Source organism: Pagrus major, chromosome 16 (genome assembly GCF_040436345.1).
Source record: "Pagrus major chromosome 16, Pma_NU_1.0".
Taxonomy (NCBI): domain Eukaryota; kingdom Metazoa; phylum Chordata; class Actinopteri; order Spariformes; family Sparidae; genus Pagrus; species Pagrus major.
In genome coordinates, this window is record NC_133230.1 from 24,619,450 (window position 1) to 24,643,725 (window position 24,276).

General features: G+C 40.0%; 3 protein-coding genes across 6 annotated transcripts in view; 1 reads left to right on the forward strand and 2 right to left on the reverse strand.

Moving 5' to 3' along the window:
* LOC141010019 (uncharacterized) overlaps nucleotides 1-1,192 on the forward strand; it is a 30,847-nt gene extending 29,655 nt beyond the window's left edge. For all 3 annotated transcript variants that reach the window (XM_073482783.1, XM_073482786.1, XM_073482784.1), the window contains exon 8: nucleotides 252-1,192. In XM_073482783.1, coding sequence (XP_073338884.1) covers nucleotides 252-313 — 62 coding nt within the window. In that variant the 3' untranslated portion in view covers nucleotides 314-1,192. The remainder of the gene's footprint in view (nucleotides 1-251) is intronic.
* Nucleotides 1,193-1,613: 421 nt separating this feature from the next.
* LOC141010020 (zona pellucida sperm-binding protein 3) lies at nucleotides 1,614-4,424 on the reverse strand. Its single transcript, XM_073482787.1, has 8 exons — nucleotides 3,876-4,424; nucleotides 3,687-3,799; nucleotides 3,506-3,612; nucleotides 3,243-3,417; nucleotides 3,034-3,148; nucleotides 2,878-2,957; nucleotides 2,556-2,644; nucleotides 1,614-2,364 (listed from the first exon to the last, which is right to left on the reverse strand). Exons 1-8 carry the CDS (start codon nucleotides 4,335-4,337, stop codon nucleotides 1,709-1,711), a joined length of 1,797 nt encoding a protein of 598 aa, XP_073338888.1. The 5' UTR covers nucleotides 4,338-4,424; the 3' UTR covers nucleotides 1,614-1,708.
* Nucleotides 4,425-7,212: 2,788 nt separating this feature from the next.
* On the reverse strand, nucleotides 7,213-22,099 carry LOC141011102 (sodium-dependent lysophosphatidylcholine symporter 1-B-like). Of its 2 annotated transcripts, none has more exons than XM_073484332.1 (14): nucleotides 21,907-22,099; nucleotides 16,826-16,954; nucleotides 16,194-16,318; nucleotides 12,638-12,761; nucleotides 12,459-12,537; nucleotides 12,218-12,372; nucleotides 12,036-12,123; nucleotides 11,286-11,404; nucleotides 10,855-10,938; nucleotides 9,985-10,068; nucleotides 9,778-9,890; nucleotides 9,532-9,675; nucleotides 9,097-9,273; nucleotides 7,213-7,552 (listed from the first exon to the last, which is right to left on the reverse strand). In XM_073484332.1, exons 1-14 carry the CDS (start codon nucleotides 21,934-21,936, stop codon nucleotides 7,498-7,500), a joined length of 1,506 nt encoding a protein of 501 aa, XP_073340433.1. In that variant the 5' UTR covers nucleotides 21,937-22,099; the 3' UTR covers nucleotides 7,213-7,497. The 2 variants fall into 2 exon arrangements, with proteins under 2 accessions (XP_073340433.1, XP_073340432.1); XM_073484331.1 differs by lacking the exon at nucleotides 21,907-22,099 and adding an exon at nucleotides 18,748-18,969.
* Nucleotides 22,100-24,276: the final 2,177 nt, after the last annotated feature.

Below are 24,276 nucleotides of genomic sequence, written 5' to 3' on the forward strand. Positions count from 1 at the left end.
TAATGTTTGCTGATTAGCACTAAACACAACGTGTGTCATGAACCAAAGTATTGGGCAAATGAAAGAGACAAAGTGATAACAATTCAGTTTGAGGAGGACATGAATGTTTGTGCAAAATGTCGTGGCAGTCCACTCAGTAGTTGGAACATTTTAGCCTGGCTAACTTTCCAATAAGTTTATTATAATTTTTTTGTTTGTACATCCCTTCTGCACCACACTAAACTAATTTTGCCTAACTTCTCCAACCTCAGATGCTGCAGAGAAGACGAATGGGACAGCAGGTACTGTTGAAGGAGGGATGCCATCGGCATGATTGTAAAGACTGAAGGAGACCGGGGAAGGACTAATTACACTGAATATTCTGCAAGTTGGACCTGTGTGAAAGACAAGAAATAGGACTTGTTGGATGAGATGCTTATTTCAGAGCTCTGGATTTGAAAGAAAATCCTTTCAGTTTGATGTTAATGGTGTGGGTCTTAATTTTATCAAGTACACATGTTGTATTTTATTAAGAGTAAATACACTATATTTTCTTTTGCCAGAGGGTCTTCTGAGCTTTAGATTTGCTAGAGATGGGAGTATACCGCCCTCTAGTGTCAAACGATGATTGTACCACTTATGTCCTGCTGAATCAGAGCTTTAGTCAGTACTCACCAATGGGACTTTTGGGCGCTCATCTGTAAATATAGCAAAATGTTGTACATTTAACAGTAATGATGAAGCTCTGCTACAGAGATCTCTTCCGCATTTTTTCAAAGAGTTTCCACACCAATTATATTTGTTGAAAAATATTAAGTTATTTTTTCCTATTGTCATGTTCGGAGTAGGGTCACTACAGACAGAAAGTCTTCTTTGATATGCTGTGCTACACCTTTAATTCCAATTTGTTTATGTAGCTCTTAATCATATCAAAAATCCCACGTGTCATTTGTTCTGATCCAAAGCTATCCATATGCAGGACCACTGATGTCACAGAAACAACGAGCAGACAAAGAAAGCAATAATATAATCATTATTTTTGAGCACATTTTCTGCTGCTTTTAGTTACTGATAATGGAGACGTTGACTTTACAGTTATGGCTCAAATGGTGGGTTATTTGTGTTAAACTTTAATATATTTCAAAGTGGTTTCAGAGACTGTAATAAATGATTATTCATAACTGTAAGAATAAAGATTTATTGATGGATCAAATTGTGACAGTCATTCCATTGTTGTTTTAAATTTCCTGTTCATCTGATATCCAGTGTTGTATTTTCTCCCTGACATTTGCATCCAATTCTTATTTCAGTCTTCTCTTCCTGAGCCTTACGTCTGTATGGCTCAGTGTGATACAAGCACAAGTATGTAGTTTTAGACTCAATGACATTTTCTTTCTCTTTGACATTTGTAATTGTCAGGAGTAATCATAGACATGCCTTAAAGGGTACTCCAAGACCTGCAAACACACTTTAATGTGTAAAATTGGTGGAGTTACCGTGTAATCGATCAATACCAGCTACTATCAAGATCCACAATGTTTAAGATCAATATAAATCTAGTTACAATTAAACATTTAGGGAAGAAACGGAGTCTTAGTCTGTTGTCAACTTGTTAAAAAAAGAGGGTCGATTAATTGCATTTTCATGTTTTATTGAAATGACTCAATATCCTTCTGATATGGGGAGTTACAACAGTCTTTAAAGCAGAGTACTGATCATTAAACTAATACTACCTCCATGTGAAATACCATGTCATCTCCCTATCATATACTACATCTTCATCATCGTTCTCCTGCTCCACCTCAGAGGCGATCATCCTGTCCTCTTCACCTCTACCTGTGTGCTCCCTGTTTTCTTCCTCTCCTTCAGACACCAGACGCTGTAACTCTCTCTGCAGGCTGTCTTTACCTTCCCTCTGATTCAAATGGATCACCTGCTGTGCATCAGCGATCTCATCGTCCTCCTCTTCACCCACCAAAAAATCCTCTTCTGCTAAATACCCTGACCAATCCTCTTCGAACGGACTTGAAGCCTTCAGTTCAGACTCGTTCTTCTCCTCCGCTAAGATCCCCTGCCTGAAACCTAACTCCTCTAAATGAGGTTCTGTAATCACTCTGACAATAACCCCACTTTGCTCCTCCTCCTCCTCCTCCTCCTCCTCCTCCTCATCATCTGTATCTTCTTGCTCTTCTTCATCCTCATCATAAATTACTACATCTTCACTTCCCCACAGGTTCTCATGACCGCGCAGCTCATCAGTGTAATGACTGACTGTAGCCTCGCCGTCTCTGCTCATGCTAATTGAGGAGGGACCGACTGGTAGAAAGCCATCATCTGCTGTGTACGGCTGATCAGAAACCAGCAATGACCCACTGCTGGCAGAGCCTTGGAAAAAGTAGAGATATAGCTATTTTTAATAATCACTAGAAAATGTACGATTACTCTCATTCATGTGACTGGAGTTTTAATTAGTATGAGAGATTCTGGGAAATAATGTCCAGTTAATCTGAGTAGAAATGTGTGCATACATATTTCATTTAAATCTAATCAAGACTGAGATAAAGGGCGCCACACACCTTCTATCATGGCTCTCCGTGGTTTAGAGGTCACGCATTGTGAATCACAGCATTCACAGATGGAGTCGTCACCAGTAAGGGCCTTCCACCTGTCATGGCAAATGCACAAATATGCTGAATCCACTTGGAAACAGCAGTGTTGGGGAGTAGTGAACTACATGTACTTGAACTAGTAGTTTGACTTTATTTTGCAGCAGCCTGCTGGTAGCTCATCTACATTCATATTTGCATAGTGCTTAAAGGGGCACGTGTACTACTATGACAAAATATGAAGTCACATATAGTCCTGGACTGGAAATGAATTCATAGTGTGGAGATTCACCTGTTTCCTCTGTACGTGCATGATTTGTGTGCAGGACCTGGCTCCTCAGATGTTACAAATAATTTGCAGTGAATACTGACCTAAAAATAGAAACAGGGTTAAGGCACAGTTGAAACTGTGTGTGAATCCAGAGAATTATACTAACTCATGTTTCACCTCTGTGTCAGGGTCGGACGTGAACTGGAAAGCCTTCAGGGAGAATCTCAGGGTCTTGTCTGTCCGGGATATGAACCGCGAGGCCCCTGGCTCTCTCTTGCTGTCCAGCATGCAGCTGTGGATGACAACAACATGACCGTAATCTCAGTTAACTGCAAATCAGGGTGAAACCAAAATATTTTAAATGCTTTAGTGTCCATAATACTTACCCAAAGTTGTCAAGGATGGTGTATTTGAGGGGTGATTCTGAGCCAGTGGATGGTGAAGCATAGCAGCTGTTGACGTACAGTTTTCCACCGGTTGGGAGATGAGCAGCAGAGATCTGAAAATTAAGCTTCTTTCCGAGCTGGAACATCTGGGACTTGGCTGGTCGGCTCCATGAATCTAAATTCATTAATCACAGCACATGGAGCAACTTCATACATACAGAAATATATCCACTGAACAATAATCCACAGTTCTTTAAACGCACCATCCATCAACTCGATCTGGAATTCCTGTAGACTTCCTTTCAGCCTTTTACGCACAACAGCAGTTTCCCAGGTGGGCTGCACAGTCAGCTGGTACACGTGGTGGTTCCTGGACAGTGTGGAGGTTGTAAATAGTGGCCTTTCACACACAGCGAATAAGGACAAAACTAAGAGAAGTCTAACCTTTGATAACGGCATTCAATATCGACATCGATCCGCTGCGCTCTGCTTGGGAAACGTTTTGGCGAAGGCTCAAAGTGAAGCACAAATTTGTAGACCAGATAACCGCGGGGGGTCTGCCAAGAAGGGTCAGAAACAGCGTTTCAACAGATTTCAAGTCTGTCAACACGATGACACACATGGAAATCTTACCTGACGCACGGCATCACACGCAGTCAGAGGATACGTGAAGAGCAGGTCACCGTACGGTCCGAGGACTCCGTTGCTTTTGCAGGTGTTGCCTAATTTCAGCTCCTCTGCGTCTGCGCCCTGACCGTAGAAAGCCGGTTTGACCCGCACGATAAAGTCAGACGTGGAGCAGGTTACAGAAACGTCTGGGAGGTAGGCAAAGCCCGACTGGATCTCACCTTGACGCATGGATCGAGGTGTTCCAGGCGCAGGAGTAGGACCGAGTTGAGACAAAAGAGACGAGCTGGCAGGTAACCAGAGGGAGGCTTTTCTGTTGCGTGTTGTTGACAATGTGGATTTTGGCGTACCCGGTTTGAAAAGCTTTTTCCTTCTTGTGAATTGAGATTCATAAGTGTCCACGGCACAGCTGAGGAGGCCAAGTGATAAAACACTCCAGAAAATATAGAGATGCCACTTTGTTTTCATCGCAGCAGACTGCTGTCCTTCTACCTTCTCTTTCAATCTGCGCGTAAAAGCAGCGCTCAGTCACGGCTGGAGGTAATTAGTGTGGAGGGTAAATTGGCAGCCTGTTGCCAGGCTGTTGTTGAGAGTCGTTTTGGTTGGTTTCAGACTTTACAGGAAACCAGTTGCTTTACTTTCCTCGTCTGAATATTTCTTTGTTCAATATGTTTCTTGATTCAAGGCACAGTAGGCTACTTCAGGAAGGATTCAGACCTAATATTAGAATAAATTAAATTAAATGAAAAAAATAAGGTTAAACGAATGATAAAACATAGAATATTTGATATGGATATTTGAGCATGGGCCTTATTTTTCTTTTCTTTTCTTTTCTTTTCTTAAAAATGTAACTTTTCTACCAGATCAAATGTCTGGAGGTCCAAACAAGTATTATTAAAGGTGCAATATGTACTTTTGGTGAAGAAATTTTAATAAGCAGAGAAAGATCTTCACTGATTTTGTTTTTATGCCTAAACAAACTAAATGAACAAACTCTTTGTTTCCATGACTGAGTTAACTGAATAAACAAACTGACCTTAAAGGACGACACAGTTTCATACTGTTTTACTTTGTTTATATTTGGCGGACCCTGCCACCTTTCTAGCTTTAAACAGTGTTCTGTGGACCTTATTTTCCCCTGAGAACAGCTTGTTTAGTCAGTTATTGAGTTTGTATTATCTCATTGATATTATAAATATTAAAATTCTTTGAGTTTGAATTTCTTCTCCAAAACTACAATGCCCCATTAAAACGTGCGATATGTAAGAATTTGCCAGCTGTTGAAGTCATAATCCAAACAAATAGGGGTCTGCAGTAAGCTAGTTAGCTCAGTTAGCCGTGCATCTAGTGGTTCAGACTGAGAGCTCAGACCACCACAGGAGTGTTGGTGTTTACACTGCTAGGACAGGAAGTTTGGACCAGGATGGGCCACAGTCAGCTGGTTAGCAAGTTAGATATAGATAGAAGACATATCTGCAACATAATACATTGGCATCATAATGAAAAAACTGTTATTTCTTTACAGTCTGTTGATAATTTGTTTGTTTTGATTGTTTTCAACTAGAATTCTTACATATTGCACCTTTAAACTGAACTTAAGTTAAATATCTTTAACTTAATGCAAATGTAATAAATCTATCTGCCAAATCAACCAATATTCTTCACGACCTACAAGGAGGGGGAAAGTTATATTGATATTGCAATCACATCAGTGTTTTTTTCTGTTTTGACAAACTTTATTCACAGACTTAAAATTACAAATGTACACCACATTATCTCTTCACTGAATTTCATATTGCTCATCAAGGTCCAACTTAGAAAAAAGTATTTACATATTATACATACATACAGCAGCATATAAACACCAAAGAGACCAAAGAGATACATAATGTGCTCCATTAGGTCCTTTAAGTGCAATTTAAAAACCCCTAAGAATGAAAACTATGCAGGAATATATTACATTTTGAAGTCTTAATAACTTAACAAATAAGGTCATTTGTGGTTAAATCAAGCCACTTTTTAAGTGAGGACAAATCTCTCCTGCATATCTTACCGAAAAACTGGGTTTGGGCTGCTGTTTTTGAGTCACAACACTAAAAAGCAGCTCGTTTATCACATTACTGCAACGTGTGATAGTTTCCTCTCATTTCGATGTTTTCAACAGGACTCGAAAATCACTCTGTCATATCACCATCAACAACAATTTACTGTTAATAAATTATTATACACATGTGCTTTCATAAGAAAAGTTATAATCCCTTAGATAGTCTGTTTTAAATAAATAATTAAATAAAGCATTTTTTTTCTTTCCTTGGGAAGTGAGAACATGCCAGATGAAATGACTTCATAATGGAGTTGACTTCGTTACAAAAGCACATTCAGAAATGTCTATCAAACCTCATGGAGATTGGCTGAAATGTTAAAGCACAAAAAGGTGTGATGGGAAACCCCTCTCAGTAGCAAAATTAACCAACAGAAAAATCTCATTGCAACTAATTACACAAGATGTGCGTGTAAGGCAGTGATTCGGCCTACATACAGTGCATCATACCAAGAGGTGTCTTTTCCCCTTTCAGAAGATTCAAGTACACTTAAAAGTTCTTGTGTTTATGACATTATGCACAGGAAACACCTAATGAAAAGTAGAAATTGTAGCACAGCTTCATAAAACTCCAATTAGTGGGATAGTGCTGGTATGCCCTTTATAAATAAGGGCTCATACTGTGCATTTCTTTCAGTGCACCGTCTGAATGAAAAGTCACACACGGCTGACTTAAGACATGGTAAACATTAAAGGTAACCTCATACTCATGACCTTCCTGCATGACTGAAGGTCCAGTCCTGTAAACCAGCAAATAAATACTTCATAAACAAAACCACAAATAACAAGCTGTGTCCCAATTCCAGCCTATTGTAACCACAGTATGTAGTGCATTCACACTGGAGGAGTGTAAAAACAGAGTTGATGAATACTAATGTCCCACAATGCAATGCACAAAAAAAATGGAGGGAGCTTCTAACAACAAGTAGACAGCTGCAGGATCATGTCACTAAACAGTAACAGTACACATCTTTGGAAAAGATCTTTGATTTCCATTGAGATAAAAAAAAAAAAAAAAGACTACAGCTCCCATGAGTCTTAGCCTCACACTTATAGAATCTTTAGTTGTTGAAAACATGTTTTATCTTCCTTTAAATGATTGTATTGTTCAGTTCAGTAGTAGATGCTTATTTAGGTTAAAATATGGACAGATTCTGGTGCAGTGTTCTAGCTAAATGATGAAAGAAGAAGGAAAAAGTATATTGGAGGTGGAAACAAGAAGAACAGACACTGACTCTAACCTGGAGATATTGTAAGCTGCCTTTTAGTTTTCACAGACAACGTTAAATTGGGACACAGCTGGAGATAACGAACCGCAGAAAATACTTTGATCACACACGAGCTGACACTGGTCGGCCACCAGAGGGCGACGTAAACCTGTGTGATCCAATCGAGGGAGCCAGTAGATGCTGATGTCTCAGCACCAGTAGTGGTCTGTGGTCCCTCCTCATTATAGTTGGTGGTTGTGTCCCTCGACAGCTTGTGCAAACTTGTAAAGCAAGCAGCGGCTGGCTCTTCCTCCGCCGCTCACACGCTGCTCCCGAGCGCTGAGGTTTCAGACTCAGAATCTGCTGCCGAGTCCCTGTTAAAGGATGGGAGAACAGCCAGGAGTCAGACACAAAGGACTTGGCTTGTCCACACGGGATGAATAATGAACGCCAACAGCAGAGCAAAACAGTTGTTCTTGAAGGTTTAATTTGAATTTAGCTCAGGTATACAGAGCGGAACTGAGTTTGGCATCTCACTGGTTTCTTTACTGTGATCATGCAGGAGTCCTTCTGCACAACAATGTCTAGCTTTGTTCGGCAGTGATGAAATGTAATTAAGTACATTTACTCAATTACTGCTCTTTTTTGAGGTCCTGGTACTTTTCGTCTCTCCATTTTCTGCTAAGTGTTAAAGTTTCAAATATTATTCTTTTTACAACACTACATTTATTTGATAACTTTAGTTACTTTGCAGCTTGCATGCTGCATCAGCGCCAGGTTGATTTCAGTCTTTAAAAAGACATTCATGTTTCCAAATCATATTTTTTCAGTCTAGATGTTGATTATATTTATTTATTCATTATCTAGTTCTGATAAACATATTTATTATAGACACTGAGTTTTCTTTCCAATGAAATGACATAGGTGTGCAATTCTTGACTGTTTTTTGGGGGGCTTGTAGGGATCTATTTACTTATTTTTGACGAGGGTGGAGAAAAATTGTATTATTTGCTTTTGTGTACTCATGGTGTAATTTCATATTTATCTATTGTTTCTTTCGCTCTTTTTTTCTTAATTTTCCTCGCAGTTGACTGTAGTTTAGCCTTTGGGACCTTTACCCTCCACAGAACATGAATGTATTTACAATTTATAGTGTTTTGCTTCTCTAGCTTCATGCAACCATATGGTATGTTTACTCTCAGTTGGGAAGTTGATGTTTGTTATTCATCTAGTGATCTCATGTGATTGGTTGCAGGCCTGCAGCCACTTCCTATTTAAGCTGGCCTCTCTTCTTAACAAACTGTTTGCCTGATGAAGATCTCGTACTGAAACTTGCAAATAAATGTATTTCTGAAAAAGTTGGACAGTGTGCGTGAGTTTGCTTGCAACTTTTGATCTATTCGTCCCTCTCCTGCACATCTATTTCATAATACTGATGTGTAAAGTATTTTTCTGTTTTGAGTCTTTAAAAAGGAATGAAGCAGTTTTCCTTTGCTGCAGATTACTTTGGTTTATAATGCTCTTGATTCAAGTCATAATATCTGGATAAAGTCACTCCAGCAACTCAGTTTTTGGAAACAAGCTTGTATTTTTTAGGATTGCATCTGAGAGCACATAATTTTTTCAATATATGAATGTAACAGTATGTTACAAGGCCCTATTCATTGGGATTTACATAAGCCTTGTATTTACGTAATTATCAGTGTTGGAATGAAAGCGCATTTACTCAAGTTCCATTTTCTGCTACTTCATTCTACATTATGACGGCAAATATTCATTCATTTATTTGATAACTTTAGTTACTAGTTAATTTGCAGATTTCATGCTGCAATTAGTGTGCATTTTAAAAATAATTTATTTTATTATCTTGAATCAAGCACGAGCTTCTGCGTTGTCATGCATTTCACTTTCCACTTACAGCATTTCCTGCAGCAGTTTTCGGTTGCCCTGCCTCCTGTCCTCATCAATAGGGTAGGTCTTCAATATCAACAGTCCCACAATGATAAGAACCACAGGTACAGGAGCGACCAGCACCTTCAGGGTTAAACTGACCGCTTCTGGTTGTAAGCAGGACCCAGTCACATAGCCGGCAAATCTGCAGAAAAATGCGGATAGAAAGAGAGAAAAGTTGAGCTGATGGGAGTACAGTTTGGCATGATTGTTAGACGAAGGATTATGTGATTGTTGACCACATGACTGCCGGAGCTGTAATGTGGAGATAATCTCATGTAGAGTGTTAGAGATCTCGGCCATGCAGACATAAGTAAGTGCTGATAAAATGTTAGGGATAAAATTTTACAGATTTTACAGGATTTACAGATAAGAATAATAAAAAATGAATCAGTTAACTCACTTCATACTAAGTGTAGAGATACCCAGGGATACTCCAGAAGCGAACTTGATGAAGAACACATAGTAGGAGTAGAAGAGTGCTTCGTGACCATGGATGTCCGGGTTCCTAACCTTGAAGTCATCCACTACATCGGGAAGCATCGACCTGAAAGAACGAACACCACATTTAGCAAAAATCTCAAGACACAATCAGCAAGATTGTATATGTGCATACAGATCCAGGGATGTATCCTGTGGATAAACTCACCAAGGCAGGAGGAAAGCTGCTGCCACACTCACACCTGCAGCCATGGAGACCAGGTAAGAAATGATCAGGTTGCTCTTGACAGAGATGATTAGGATCATGAAGGGAATCGCCCACTATAGAAAGAGACAGAAGGATGTGAGTGATTCCGTAACAACACATCCTCTTCGAATAAATGCCAAAAACAAGGTTGTGTTTTTTTAAACTTACGGTCATGCCAAAGTAAACTGCCATCTTCTTCCCAAACCGAGTCAGAAACCACTGCCATAATGGGATGGTTAGGGCCCCAGAGAGCTGGAAGAAAAGAGACAAAGAACTATTGGTATTGTAGTTTCATTAAATACGATTATTCAAGCTCTTCTAACTGTGCTTGATTAATGTTCTGGAAAATGTGGGAACCGGAAAGAACAAAGTGACCGCTGCAGGAGGAGGTCAAGGGACAAGGCCACAATATGCTTTGTGTGGTCTTGATTCAACCCTGCAGGGGGCTGACAACCTTTGACCTCTAAGGCCAAACTTGGTCAACCAGTTTTAAATGACCACACGGGAACAAGCCTGCCAACTCAGCAGCCTGAGAAATGAACATCAACTGTGCGCAAGGACAGTGGAAAATATTCCCTTTCTTTCTCTCGACTCCCACCTCTCCAATTATGATACACGGTGCCCAAAAATGTTTCCACTCCTAAACAGAGGGAAAGGCATCAGAGCAGAAAGCTGCGAGGAGGATGGAGAGGAGAAAGCAGCCAATGGTGGCAGTGAAGGATGGCCGGGGCACAAAAGCTCCACTGTGTCTCCCCACGATCTCCTGCTAACGCCATGTGAGTGTGTGACTGGGAGACAGGTTCCCAGGAGCCCGAACAACACCTCCTCTCACCCTGAAAATCTGCCCTTTCAGCCCCGGTAGCATGCGTCCCCTCGCCTGAGTACAGGCTGACAACCCCCACAAACTCTGGGACCTTACTCTGTGCAGCAAGGGCGGCCAAACTGCTGCAGATTGCACTGATGTCCTCCAAATCTCACACTGATTAGCGCTTTTATAAGGAGGCGAAGAGTCCTTCAGGGCAAATTAGAAAAACTCACCATGATGACCAGGAGAATATTCTGAAAGTCCTTCCTGTGGCCGAGAGCGTAGGTGATGAAAAGGGCAAAGTTTCCTTCCAGTAGCTGTAAAGACAAATAAAAAAAAGAGTCATTTTTACGCAACTACAGTTTCAAGCAAAGGAACAGTTTTACATTTTGATCTTGTTTGTTTAATATGCTCAAATCCACATTTTAAAAACGACAAGTTGTTTTACTTTTGGAAAAAGGCTAGCCGTTTCCCCTTGTTTCCAGTCTTTATGCTAAGCTAAGCTAAGCTAACTTTCTTCTGGCAGTATCTTCATTTAATGGACAGATACTAAAGTTGCACCAAACCTCCCATTTAACTCTAAACAGACGGTAAACTATTTTCCAGAATATTTAATTATCTCTCTAACTATGACCATGAAACAGATAATGAAACAAAGTGTTACCATGAAGGCCAGAGAGGTGAAGAGGAAGCCGATGACCAGCTTGATGTACGGTTCGTGGCTCATCACCAGCCACAGGCCCTGACGGAAGGTGAGGTGCTGGGAGTTTTTCCGTACGGTCTCTAGAATTCAACACAGAGGAGAAGAGAACAAAGATAAGACAGCTGAAGATCTTTGCTGTGAGGAATTTAAAGCATGAAGACGATGATGAGAAACTATGTCTGATAATATTCAGTGTCTGCCACAATGAGGCCCATGCATTCTGACATTTTTGGAGGAGGCCAAATGTTTCCCCAAGGGCAACTATTTCCAAACTTCACATAACCTCATTGACTAGCAGATCCGCACAACATGAACAAAATAATAGTGTGATTCAGCCAACTAGATGTTTATGCTGATTGGACGAGTAACTTTCACATACTTCAAGTATTGGGTTGGATGCAACACAAGCTATAGCTAGCAACATGGTGGATGAGGAGCTTGTGCCAAACAACTATATTTAATGTAGTGCTGTGTTTTAATGATGCAAATGGAGAAATTCATAGGTTATTTCAGGTCTGGTTATAGTCAACAGTGCATTTAGAAACTGAGAAAGATCGCAATTTAGATTCTTGGATTGTGACTGCTTTTAAATAGATTGTGATATTAATTTCTGGCCATATCTCCCACCCCTAACGGTCTGAGATACATGTCAACAGCTCTGCTACGATTTCCACCTTCTTTCCATCTCCTTGTTATTTCATGGATTCATACCTTTTTCCTTCACACCCAAGAACAAGACTGTGGCACAGAGGACGTAGATGATGCAGATGACCCCTGACGCAATCAAGTAAGCTTGTTTCTGAGGACAGAACAGACAGCATTTAGTTTAACACTCATGTAAAGGCAGTATCAAATAGCTGTAAATACTTTCTGACATTACAAAAAAAACTCACTGTCTCATCCAGTGTAACATCTTTTGGCACATCGCTTCTATTCGAGTTTGTGCTGTCGATGACATCAGTCTCATTGGGACAATTTGATGCGCCACCTACTATCTGTCCCTGGATTGCAGTGCCCAGAACTGTGCCCAGCACCTCCACCATCATACCTGAGAGCAGCACAGAAATGAATCATCAGCGCATAAACGACAACACACATGTAAAACAATCTGATCACACCGGAGCGCTGACGTACGATAGGCAGTGGCAGAGTCCCTCTCTTTCTGGTCGTTGCTGATGAACATGGTGAGGGCTGAATATGGCACATGGAAGCACTGCAAATGTACACAAACACACAGTTAGGCTTGTGTACACACAGTGGGTACAAGAGGAACAAAGTACTGTAAGAATTGTCTGTCTACATGACATACTAACCGTCTGCATTGACTGGAAAAGGCAGTAAAAGATCAGGTACCAGTAGATCTTCCCTTGTTCAAAAGGAGGAACATACCAGATCAGGAAGTACGTCATTACGGCAAATGGAGTAGAGAAAAGGATCCTGTGAAGAAAGGAGTAGAGGATTGTCAGGAAACAGTATCATGAAAGTAAATTTTAAAAGATTCAAGAGGCAAATGGGTTTGATATTTCTTCACTACGTTGGCATTCTGTGCCGTTTGGCACGAGAAAAAAAGTGCGCCCAGCCTGCTGTTTCCTGTTGCTCAAGGGACTGTTTAATCAATTCTGCCAACTGTTACTGTACCTTTATCCCCCTTTTCATTTTTCCTCACTTGCAGTCTTTTCAACTCTCTCATGCCGCTTTGTGAATAATCCCCCTAATCCAGCCCTGTTAGAGCTCGCGTGTGGAGAAAGGGCTCAGCCTGGGCTGTATGGGGAGACGAGAGCGGGCTGGCTCAACGGTGAGGCCGCTCTGGCCCACCTCGCTCTCGCTCTTCCTCAGCTTTGTGTGTCCTCCCGCTGACCTCAGTCAGAGAAGCTGGTGCCACTTCAGAAAGTTGTGTTTAAACAGACAACAGTAGGGCTAAAACTTTTTCTTCTACAAAAGCCCCTACAGTTAGAAATCAGTTATTGCTGTGGGCCAGTGAAGAGAGAAACTACAAGGGATTTTTGTGCCAAAAGGAAACCATGTGTCTCTTGTTGACACAGACACACGTCAAGTCAAGTATTCATTTACTTGATTAACAGGAAATCATTTTTGCTGCTCATGTGATAGTAAACCTTTGGATTTTGGTTGACTAAATCAAAGAGCCACCATGGCCACTTGGAACATGGGAACATTTTATAGACTAAACAATCATATGAAAAAAAAAAAAAGGAAAATTAGCCTTTGGTTGCATGTTGAAAGTTGAGAGCTGTCTGTTGAGAGATAGTGCTGACAGTCTCTGAAGGCAGTATCACTGAACACTGAAAGATGTTTCCTTAATGAACAAGACACTTCTGCACTCACATATGGTGTCCTCGTCTGGGCACACGTGGGAAATAAGAGAGGAAGCACCTCCTGATTTTCTCCAATGTCTGAGTGAATTAGGTTAATGAGAGCCATTTTATATGGAAATAGAGGCCTGGTTGCAACTGTCGCCCATTCACGTGGCTGAATGAACACAAGCCAAAGACTCTTTATGCGTCATCATTTGCCAGTTAGATCAATTACAAATTGCATTCTCAAAAAGCTGTTAATGTGTTTCAAGTGAAACATATATTTTTTAAGGCAAAATGTCTCATCCTAGTCTCCTGTCACAATGTCTTTGTGTAAAACACTGTCAGCTGAAATAGGAAAGATAAGTGAGGACATAAAAAGACAGCTGTGGGTTCTTGTCTAACAGCTGGTTGTTTCGAAAAGCTACACAGGCCACAGAGGATCATGTACATGTTACCGTTTTAACAATGACCTCAATTATTTCAACCAAGCATGTCTCTTGACCCAAGGTAACCTCTCTCTGTTGCTGCTAAATCCCCTCCCTAAACAGTCAGTGGGAAATCAAACACACACACACATAAATATGGACACACCCCCATTGGTTTGAAGCTGATGGTGTGTTGTAGGTTGGACCAATCGCAGCAGAAGCCGGTGAATTCACCCTCCCCCCCTCCCCCCACAAGTGCAGCTCGTGCACAGCCAGCGTTTCTGACTCAAATACCCACGATGCTCAAGATATCACATGCGTACAAATGCCCGTAAAATATTTAGATCTGTTCCGGCACAAATTATATCATAGCCTCAGGCGATGGTTTCTGAAGCGGGGATTCACATCCAGCAGACACATTTCACACTCTCCTCCCCTGCTCATGTACACAGCACCCAGTTTCACTCTTTGAGCACGACACAAGGTCATTTTTACACAAACTGACTTCCTCCATGAGCTCAACTGTCAGCATCACATGGCCATTATTGTCTTTAATTGTACTTTTAATATATTAAAAGTACAGATCTAGCCTGTTCAGGGTTGCAGGGAGCTGAAGCCAATCCCAGCATGCTTTTGGCACGAGGAAGGGGAAACCCTTGACCAGTTGCCAGTGAGGCTAACACATTCATACATACATAAGACTGACGATACTGTCCTGCATTGCTTATACATATACTTTTTAGACAAATCAAATTAAGAATTCTGTTTCTAATGTGTGTAGTTTTTAATCAGGTATTTAATTCCTTAGATTAGCTAGAAGCAAACATTTCCATCTTACTGTACTTTATAAATGGTTCTTTTTACCACTTTATTGTTTAATGGTATATATTAGGGATCAACTAAGATGGTTTTTTGAAGTTTTACTGATACCGATTATTAGTCATCAAAGAGACCAATATTTGGAACGAATACACATTTGCTGTAAAAGTAAAAATATTTTCAAAATGTAAAAATGTTTCTGCTTTAAAGTCCACTTCCAGTGATCAGTGCCTCACTACAGTCCATAATGTGCATTACTTTCCTATCAAAAATTTAGAATAACCAGTGATGCAATGTAAGTGAGTACAATTTACTGGACTTAAGTAAAATTTTTAGGTACTTTCTTTGAGAATTTCCATTTTCTGATACGTCCTCTCCACTACATTTTTCAGGAAAATACTGTACATTTTACTCCACTACAATTATTTGCTAACTTTAGTTAGTTAAGTTACTTAAGTTAGTTACCCCTAGTAAATAAAGTGAATTATATATACACTTTAATATATTGTTATACGTTTATTCATATTGCCAATCTCTTTACACACAGATAGGAAATTAAGGTAGCCTGTGGCGTTTATGACTAGTATGTCTCGTTTTTTTGTTGTTCTGAACACACAAGGACATGTGTGCAATACACGCACAATCTCATATCATAATTAATGTTGTTCCAGGAGCGTCATTGAAACCTACTAATCAGGTTTTGGTAATGTCATAGCTTAGTGACTCAGGGAAAAGGAACAGAAAACTACAAACCACCATGCAGCGACAGAAAACAGTGAAGACATGGGAAACGATAAATTAACTTTGTGTAAAAAAAAAAATTAAAAAAAAAGTATAATAACACACAACAGTGTAATAACACATTCCAAGCGTATCTCCTGATTGATAGTCCTGTATGTAGCACACGACTTCTAGCAAGTGTTGTATTCGGCTACAACACAATGGCAGGTCTATTCAAAAAGTGAACAACATGTGTCTTAACTAAAACAGCTGGTTGATTCTACCACACGTCTGCATCTAGAAAGAAGCCTCAGCTGCTGTTTGTGTGTTAGAAATGTTACACTTGTGGCTTTAGTATGGGATTCACGAATGAATGGTGTTTCATACGGACTATATTCTCATAATTTCAACCACATTCTTCCTCGGTAGTCACTTCAACCCTGCAGCCAACCCTGCTAGGGTCTCATGAGCTGTTTCTTGTCAGTACATCTCACACTCATTTCCAGCATTTCCTTTTCATCACTTAATATCCTGTTTGCATTGTGAACTTGTCCTGAAACATTGCGCCGCTGTGAGATTCAGAAACCTACCAGGGCATCATGCGGCCGATGCCAGTCCATCTACTCCGGCTCACCAGGAAACCCACAGTTGGATCCGTGATAGCGTCCCATGCCCGGCCCACAAACAGGATAATGGAGGCATGGGAGGGGTCCAGCTACAGGGAGGAAATGGAAAAAGAGTGAGACATGAAACCACAACAAAGAGGACACTAAACACCACCTCATATGGCTGCGCTGCTAGGGAATGATTCAAAAGAGCCAAGACACCAGTGAGAATATGACACAACAGCAGTGAGATACACAACTGTGCCATTTTGCTTTTAGGACAATGTAGCATTCAAAGCCACTCTAATGATCTCAGCTCTTGAGCTTGAATGGTCTGTGTACAGTGGAAACGTCTAACTCGCTAATTGAGTAAGAAAACAAAGCAGCAGGACACCAGGTTAATGCGCTTGACCGGCTACTGCTGGAGACTGTTAAAGTGATCCAAGGCTGAGAAGAATGAACACAAGAAGCTAATCAGTATGTGCAACTACGGGGACAAATGCAGAACAGAAGGAAAGCACAGAATGAACTTAAGGATATACAAATAAACAAAAGGACATTTAAGTGGCCACTTCAGTTAAACAAAATGTCTGTCTTCTGTGTCTCCTGTCAATCACCTGAGCCACATCCAGCAGGTAGATCTGGAGGAAAAAGCCCAAGGCGCTGCCTGTGATCTGGTAGGGAGCCCCGCCGATGGCGTAGCAGAGTTTGCTCCACACCGACAGGCGATTTCTCTGGGCCCTTGGCTGGAAGACAAGCAGAGGGGGTGGGGGGACAGGAGGGCAGAGGAGATATGTAATGCAGTTAATTTGTGCATCCGACTGTAAAAACTGAAATGCTTGTATTCCCAGAGGAGCTATGACTGACAGTTAAGTGGTGTGGGTATATGATCATTATCTACAGCTCTCATCTGCTGTCTGGGGTTTTTTTAATCCCTGTTTTCAGCTACAAATTCCCTCATCCATCCCTCTGTCGAAGCATCTCGCTATGTTAAACAACCTGTTACCACGAGGCACCGAGATTGGCTAACTTCCCTCGCCCCACTGCTCAGAACGTCAGATTAGGGACAAATCCCCAATGGCGATGGAGCCCGAGCCTATACTCCGAAGTCAGACAGCGGTGTGAAAGTATGAGGTTACTGTAGTTCACACACCACATCATTAAGACTCAAGCGCTGCTATTGGCTCCAGCAATAGGATGTTGGAGGTAGTGTGACGTTTTATGCTGAGTGGCCAGCAGTCAGCAGACAGTCTAGAGTTGTATCACATCCCGTAGGCACAGCCAATCACCTGATACGGGCTGATGATGTCAGCAAGGGGGTATCTAGAGCCTGATTCACATCCGCCACAGACACAAAAGCAGCAGCACCTCATGTTGTGAGCAAACTGCTGCCTCCTCACAAACCTTCAGCACGCTGGGATAATAATCATGAGAAACTAAAAATAGTATTAAGATTTAATGAAGGAATACAGGCTGTAGGCGACCTCAGATGACTGGTGAGGAAAATCTTGTACAATACAGGAGTGGGCGGACAGCCTCAGAGGGCAAAACACGGAAAGATAGCGGATTCAATGAAAACATTGAACGGAACTTTTAGAAGTTACATGAAATGATTTCCATTGGCATGGAAGAGCTACTCGGGGGCACAAATTCAGCATAGAGTAATCTTTCTTGAATAAATGATTCAAAAGCAATGAAAATCCCCATTAAAAAGTCCCAGGCAAAATGTGAATATACAAAATATGAATCCTTTTAACTCTAAAGATGCATCTGAGGTACATTTTAATCCAAAACAGCTTAGACTGTAGATGTTCTAATCAATGAGTAAAGTTGAAATGTCTGAAATGTGATCTGATATAGTTGGTAAAAGAGGGATCGGAGAGCAGACATGATGTTGGAGGCATATCAGGCTGTAGATGGTCACATTTGTCATATAAATCAACACTTGGGAGTTATTTGGAGGCTGTTAGACTCATACATATGCCAATTTGAGTCCTTTAAAGGCTTTCAGACTGGTTTAATACACAGAGAAGTCTCTGTGCAGGGCGCTCCAAGAGGCTGGCTGACATGTGTTTTAATATTATAATAAATGTCACTGTTGAATATTTAATTTTAGACTCTCAAACCAAATGAATCATCAATCATGCAACACGCAGCTCAGCGGTACGTTACACGTCACGTTTCTGCACGCCACATCTGTCATCACTGAAGGCTGCTGTGCTGCATTTGACATTTGAATGAGGATTTTTTTCCCCCAAAATGTCAAGTTTGAATCGGAGGTGGTCCCTTTAAAGCCGGTGTGTCAGGCTCAGGAGCAGCACGAGCAGCTGCCCGAGGACAGACGGAAAAAAAAGGGAGAGATTCATGTGTCGAGGACAAGTGAGGCGAGCGGAAAGGAAGCGACGAGCACATTTTTTTTAACCGTTACCTTTCATTTAGGCGCCTTTTCACGCCCCTGAACACAGAGGGGCGACACTGACTGAAACACCCCTCACTTAACAGCCCCGAATAAATCAAACATAGCATCGAGCTCTCTTACCTTTGCTGTCTTGACTTCTGTAGTTAAAGGTTTGACTGATAACAAACTCGCCGCGCACTGCTCCGCGCCCTCTCCTCGTGCCATTGTGCTGTCAAGACGATGGAGTAATTAATCAATGTCCCTTTATAAGCCTTATCTGTCGGTGTCGGAAGAAAAAAAACGCTTCACAGCCTCATAGTGTCCCTCTCGTCGGTGTCTTGGATGTCTCTGAGGCGAGTCTCTCAGTCTCTCGTGCTCTGCTCGCCGGCTCATTCAATCTACTACGCCGCCTACGTCATTATGTGCTGATGACGAGTCAATCGCCTGTTCAGCTGCGGATGCTTCACGAGCCGGAGGAAACCGTGGTTATATTGACGATTAAACTCGACAAAGCGGCGAACAGGAGATCGAATATCACGTTTTGGGGCGAACATTGTGTCATGTGTCGATGAGAATGAACTCAATTTGCGGGGGAAAAAAAGTCGATTAAAGGTCACTTTCACTTTGCCATAGGTAACTAATGTAATTGTATTGTATTATAAATTATATGTCAGTTCATCATGAAAAAAAAATCATTACTCAGAGTACATCTAGTACATCCTTACTCCGCCTTTCTCTTGGCTAATTCAACAAAATGTAATAGGATGTAGGCTAGAATACAAATAAACTGGAAAAAAAGTGACCTTACAATTGGTCTTTAAACGCACCAGCCACCAAAAAAGCAATGCCAGCTGTCAAACTTGTTCTGTTCTTTCTGATAGCTTGGCATGATTGTGTTTTTTCACGTGATATATACAATATAAATAATATATTGTTGTACAAGTGCAAGAATTATGCAGTGTAAACAATTACAAGTAGTATCAAAAAAATTGTGATTCACAGTGATGTCATCCCACTGACTCACAGAATTGATTCCCTGCATACACATTTTTTATGCAGCTGAGCAAAAATATAATCTCTCTGACACACCAAGATACACTGAGATACACTGAGATGACTCCATCTTGCTCTTAGTATGTGATATGATATGTGATATTCAACTAATGGCAAGAACTGAAGAAAACCATGTCTATTTTTCTATGACCTTAGTCTATCTAAGGATATTATTTATTTCATAAGCTTTATTGGGCATGTTTTATCATCAGTATATAACTTCTAACCTTTAAATGGCGTTAATGCTGTCTTTAACCTATCTGCTTCAGTTAATCAGTGTCACTATATTTAGAGCCAGAGTGGGTGTCTGTAACTTCAGGCTTGTCACCCTTTCCCATAACACATGCACAATATCATAAACCATGATAATTAAATATTTAATATGAATCTATCATACATGAGCCAAGGGAATAGCATTTGTCAAAATACTGGAAATGAGCATAGAAGAGAGATTGTACAACCTGTGGTCAACAACAGCTACAAAATCAGTTTTAAAATCCATTGTTTAAGATAAGATACGAAACGATACGATATGATACAATACGATAAGGAAATTCAGTTGATGAAGTTTAAGAGTCTGAAGCAGAGGGGAAAAAAGTGATTGGAAAATGAAATAGCAAAAAATAAGATAAAATTACATCTAAACCAAATAGTATATACTATATATCCCTTTCACATACACAGACATGATTGATAATTGTACCCACAATCTTAATGCACTCATGGTGTGTAGTATTATGTTAAATAGTATTATGTTAAATGTATATAAATATAATTGCAATGAGACTTTAATTGCACAGGATAGAAGCGGGAATTGTAGGATCATTTCACTGTATACACAGTAATGATATACATACATAAAATATATAAATATATAAAGAATACATAATATATGTATAAAATACACAATAATATATATACTGTATATAAACAATAGTCACACAGCAACATTTTGAAGAATGTGTCACAATGTGTATATAATGTAATATGTACATATACAGTACCTGTCAAAAGTTTGGACACACCTTATCATTCAATGGTTTTTATTTATTTTCATTATTTTCTACATTGTAGGTTAATATTGAAGACATTAGAACTATGAAGGAACACATATGGAATTATGTATAAACAAAAAAGTGTTAAACAAACCAGAATATGATTTATATTTGCACCAGCAAAGCACCCCCTCCATACTTCACGGTGGAAACCACACAGGTGGAAACCATCCGCTGACCTTTTCTGCGTCCCACAAAGACATGGTAGGTGGAACCAAAAATCTCAAATTTGGACTCAGCAGACCTAAATACAGATTTCCACTGTTCTAATGTCCATTCCTTGTGTTTCTTGGCCCAAGCAATTCTCTTTTTCTTGTTGTTCTTCCTCAGTGGTGTCTTCTTTGCAGCGATTCGACCATGGAGGTCTGATGCACGCAGTCTCCTCTGAGTCTGCTACTTGAACTCTGTGAAGCATTTCTGTGGGATCTAATCTGAGGTGCTGTTAATTTGCAGTTTCTGAGGCTGGTAACTCTAATGAATTTTTCCTCTGCAGCAGAGGTAATTCTTGGTCTTCCCTTCCTGGGGCGGTTCTCATGAGAGCCAGTTTTAGAGTTTGATGGTTTTCGCAACTGCACTTGAGGATACATTCAGTGTATCAAAGTTGAAATGTTCATGATTGACTGACCTTCATGTCTTAAAGTAATGATGGACTGTCGTTTCTCTCTACTAAGCTGAGTGGTTCTTGCCATACTATGGATTAGAACAGTAGTCGAATAGGGTTATTCACTGAATTGAACTCTGTACCAACCCTACCTCTACACAACACAACTGATGGTCTCCACAAATTAACATTTGACAAGGCACACCTGTTAATTGAAAACCATTCCAGGTGACTACCTCATGAATCTGATTGAGAGAATGCTAGAAGTGTGCAAAGCCCTCATCAAAGCAAAAGGTGGCTACTTTGAAGAATATAAAATATAAATCATATTCTGGTTTGTTTAACACTTTTTTGTTTACTGCATAATTAAATATGTGTTCTTTCATAGTTCTGATGTCTTCAATATTAACCTACAATGTAGAAAATAATAAAAAATAAAGAAAAACCATTGAATGAGACAGTGTGTCCAAACTGGTACTGCATATTATTAATATGATATGCATAATTATAATTTGTATATAACATAACACACTATAGTATGTATAAAAGGTGTAAATATGAATAAATGATGCAACCTGGGTGAGAACTTACTTTAAGGTCACTCTTCTTCTTTGATTTCATGATTTCCCTTCTGGTGCCGTTATCCAGCAGTGAAAAAGGTCTGTTCACTTTGAGAGCAATGTTGCAGTGTCCTACGTGTGAAAGGGGACTATAAACTATAAAGACTGGACCATATGGTGGCAAACTCCTCTCCTGCTAATATGATTTCAGTGAATCCTATTTTTGAACCATGTGTCACTGGGAAAGTTTATTTTCACTTTCACTTCTGTGATGCTCAGAAAGCTCACAGACTTATGCAACAACATTCTTAAGTAAAGCAGTGTTTCTCCTTTCCAATACAAGACTGGAAGCTTGTTGTGAGCATTTCTCATTACCCTCGGTGACTCAGACTATTTGCTTTTTTATTTGTTTATGGCCTCCTTTCTTAATAGAGATTGTTTGTTCCTCTAGTTTACATATCTAAATATATCAAACAAGAGAGAGAGTAAACAAGAAGCGGCTGAAAGAAAACGTGCCCTTCCGCCTTGCCTCACCTTTTTTTTTTATCTGATGTCTCTTTTTGACCTCTGTCATTCAACAGCACTGCTGATCAGAAATTAAAAATACTTTGCCACCTCTTGGCTGAGGCGCTGCACTGCTTCTCCAGAGAACACACGTTTCACTAACCAGACACATGTTGCCACGTCCCCCTGTTTCCACTCAACCTTGTAAAACTTGAGTGCAGGAGGAAAGCTTTGAGGACACATGTCTGATGAAACAGAGATTGGATCTGACTAATTCAAAATGTCCTCTGTAAAAAACATGTCTGAAGGGGAATCCAGAAGAAGTGTGAGTCATGCTCATGAGAATAATAATAAAAACATCTTCTTCTACAGACACAAAAAAAATAAAAGTCTTCTTCTCCACTACAGTGAGTAGCTGTGTTGGAAGACATTTCAGGTTTATTAATATCACTCTCTGGTTTTCCCCATATTGTATATTGACCCAGCTGTAGTGAAACCAGATGGTTGGCTTTATGGGGGTAAGAGGAACTTAGCTGGTCTTATGACATACAGTAACCTGAAACATCTTAATCCTGCTCACTTGTTTTACAGCCAACCTTTTCACTTGACAAACTATGAGTGCTGAAGGTAGCTTTCGTTTCCAAGAAAATGTAGTGTGGTTACGATTTTACATGAGAACTTATCCTTACAATTGATTGATTTTTGACTTTTGTAACCTCTGATGTAAGGGACATGAAGTGTATAATGTGCTCCTTGTTTTCACACATACAGGATCACACCCTATTGTTTACAGCAGATATTGTGTAAGTTCAGCATGACTGTTAAAGTCATTTGTTTCATGTAAGCATAGAGGAAGCCTTACATACTCATCTGAATCAGCTAGCTACAGCAAAGCAAATGTCCAGTACAGATAACCAACTACACCATGTTATGTAAATCAGCAACATTCTCCTCTGTATCTAATCTCTGTGAAAACTGTGTTCTTGGCTCAGAATGAATTCTCATGGGATCATCAGACACCCTAATCCCCAGGGCCACAAACTGTTCTCCCTGTTGCTATTTTATCCTTTATTCCTACATTTTAACTTGTGGAGCCAGAGAAGTATTTCATTGCAAATAACAGTTTCATTTTAACTGTTGTGCATAGGACACATAAAGAACCTGGAACGTTTTACAATCACATCGCACACAAAACACAAAAAACCTTTAAATGTTGAATTGGATATCTTTAAGAAACCAACACAGAAAATACCAGGTTTTGTTCAAATTACCACTTTATTTATTTTCCTCTTTCTCTAAGGATACTTGGATTGTGTCAAATGGAAAACATCAAATGGAAAAATCACAACAACACTGCATTTTTTTCCTGCAATATTTTCAAGTTTAATAATATTCACAGAAAATGTTTAAAAAAGGATAGCTTATGAATTAATATTTGAATATAATCACGGATACGTAGTGTTTGTTTTTTTCACTTAAAACTTAATTAGAAAGAGTTTTACAACATTTACACAAAGTAAACAAAATGGCAAATACACAAGCTCAAGTGCAAACATGCAAATTTACAGTGCAGTATAATGCATATACCAGTACTACAATGTACAAATACTGAAGTAGAAATTAAGTTTCGTCAGTGTCCCTAAGCATGAGCAGCACAATGTGCAAAATGTATCCAAAGTCAAAGTACTCAACATGCAACATGTCAACAGAAATATAATATATTGTATATATATTATATTGTTGAGTTATTATCCCTACTACATTAACATGAACTCAATGTTCTTGTACAGCTGATTTGTTGGAATGAATTTCAGCCACTTATATACTCATGGGAAGTTTAATTTGCAATTGTATGACTCAGCCAGGATGAGGTTTATATTTTAAGAGGTTGGGGATG

Coding starts and splice junctions, on each gene's coding strand:
- LOC141010020 (XM_073482787.1), bottom strand. CDS start 4,337: ATGAAAACAAAGTGGCATCTCTATATTTTCTGGAGTGTTTTATCACTT. Junction 3,149..3,242: donor ACCATCCTTGACAACTTTGG/GTAAGTATTATG, acceptor TGTCATCCACAG/CTGCATGCTGGACAGCAAGA. Junction 2,365..2,555: donor ACGGAGAGCCATGATAGAAG/GTGTGTGGCGCC, acceptor ACTTTTTCCAAG/GCTCTGCCAGCAGTGGGTCA.
- LOC141011102 (XM_073484331.1), bottom strand. CDS start 18,831: ATGGCACGAGGAGAGGGCGCGGAGCAGTGCGCGGCGAGTTTGTTATCA. Junction 12,373..12,458: donor GGACTCTGCCACTGCCTATC/GTACGTCAGCGC, acceptor TGCTGCTCTCAG/GTATGATGGTGGAGGTGCTG. Junction 9,676..9,777: donor GCAGCTTTCCTCCTGCCTTG/GTGAGTTTATCC, acceptor TCGTTCTTTCAG/GTCGATGCTTCCCGATGTAG.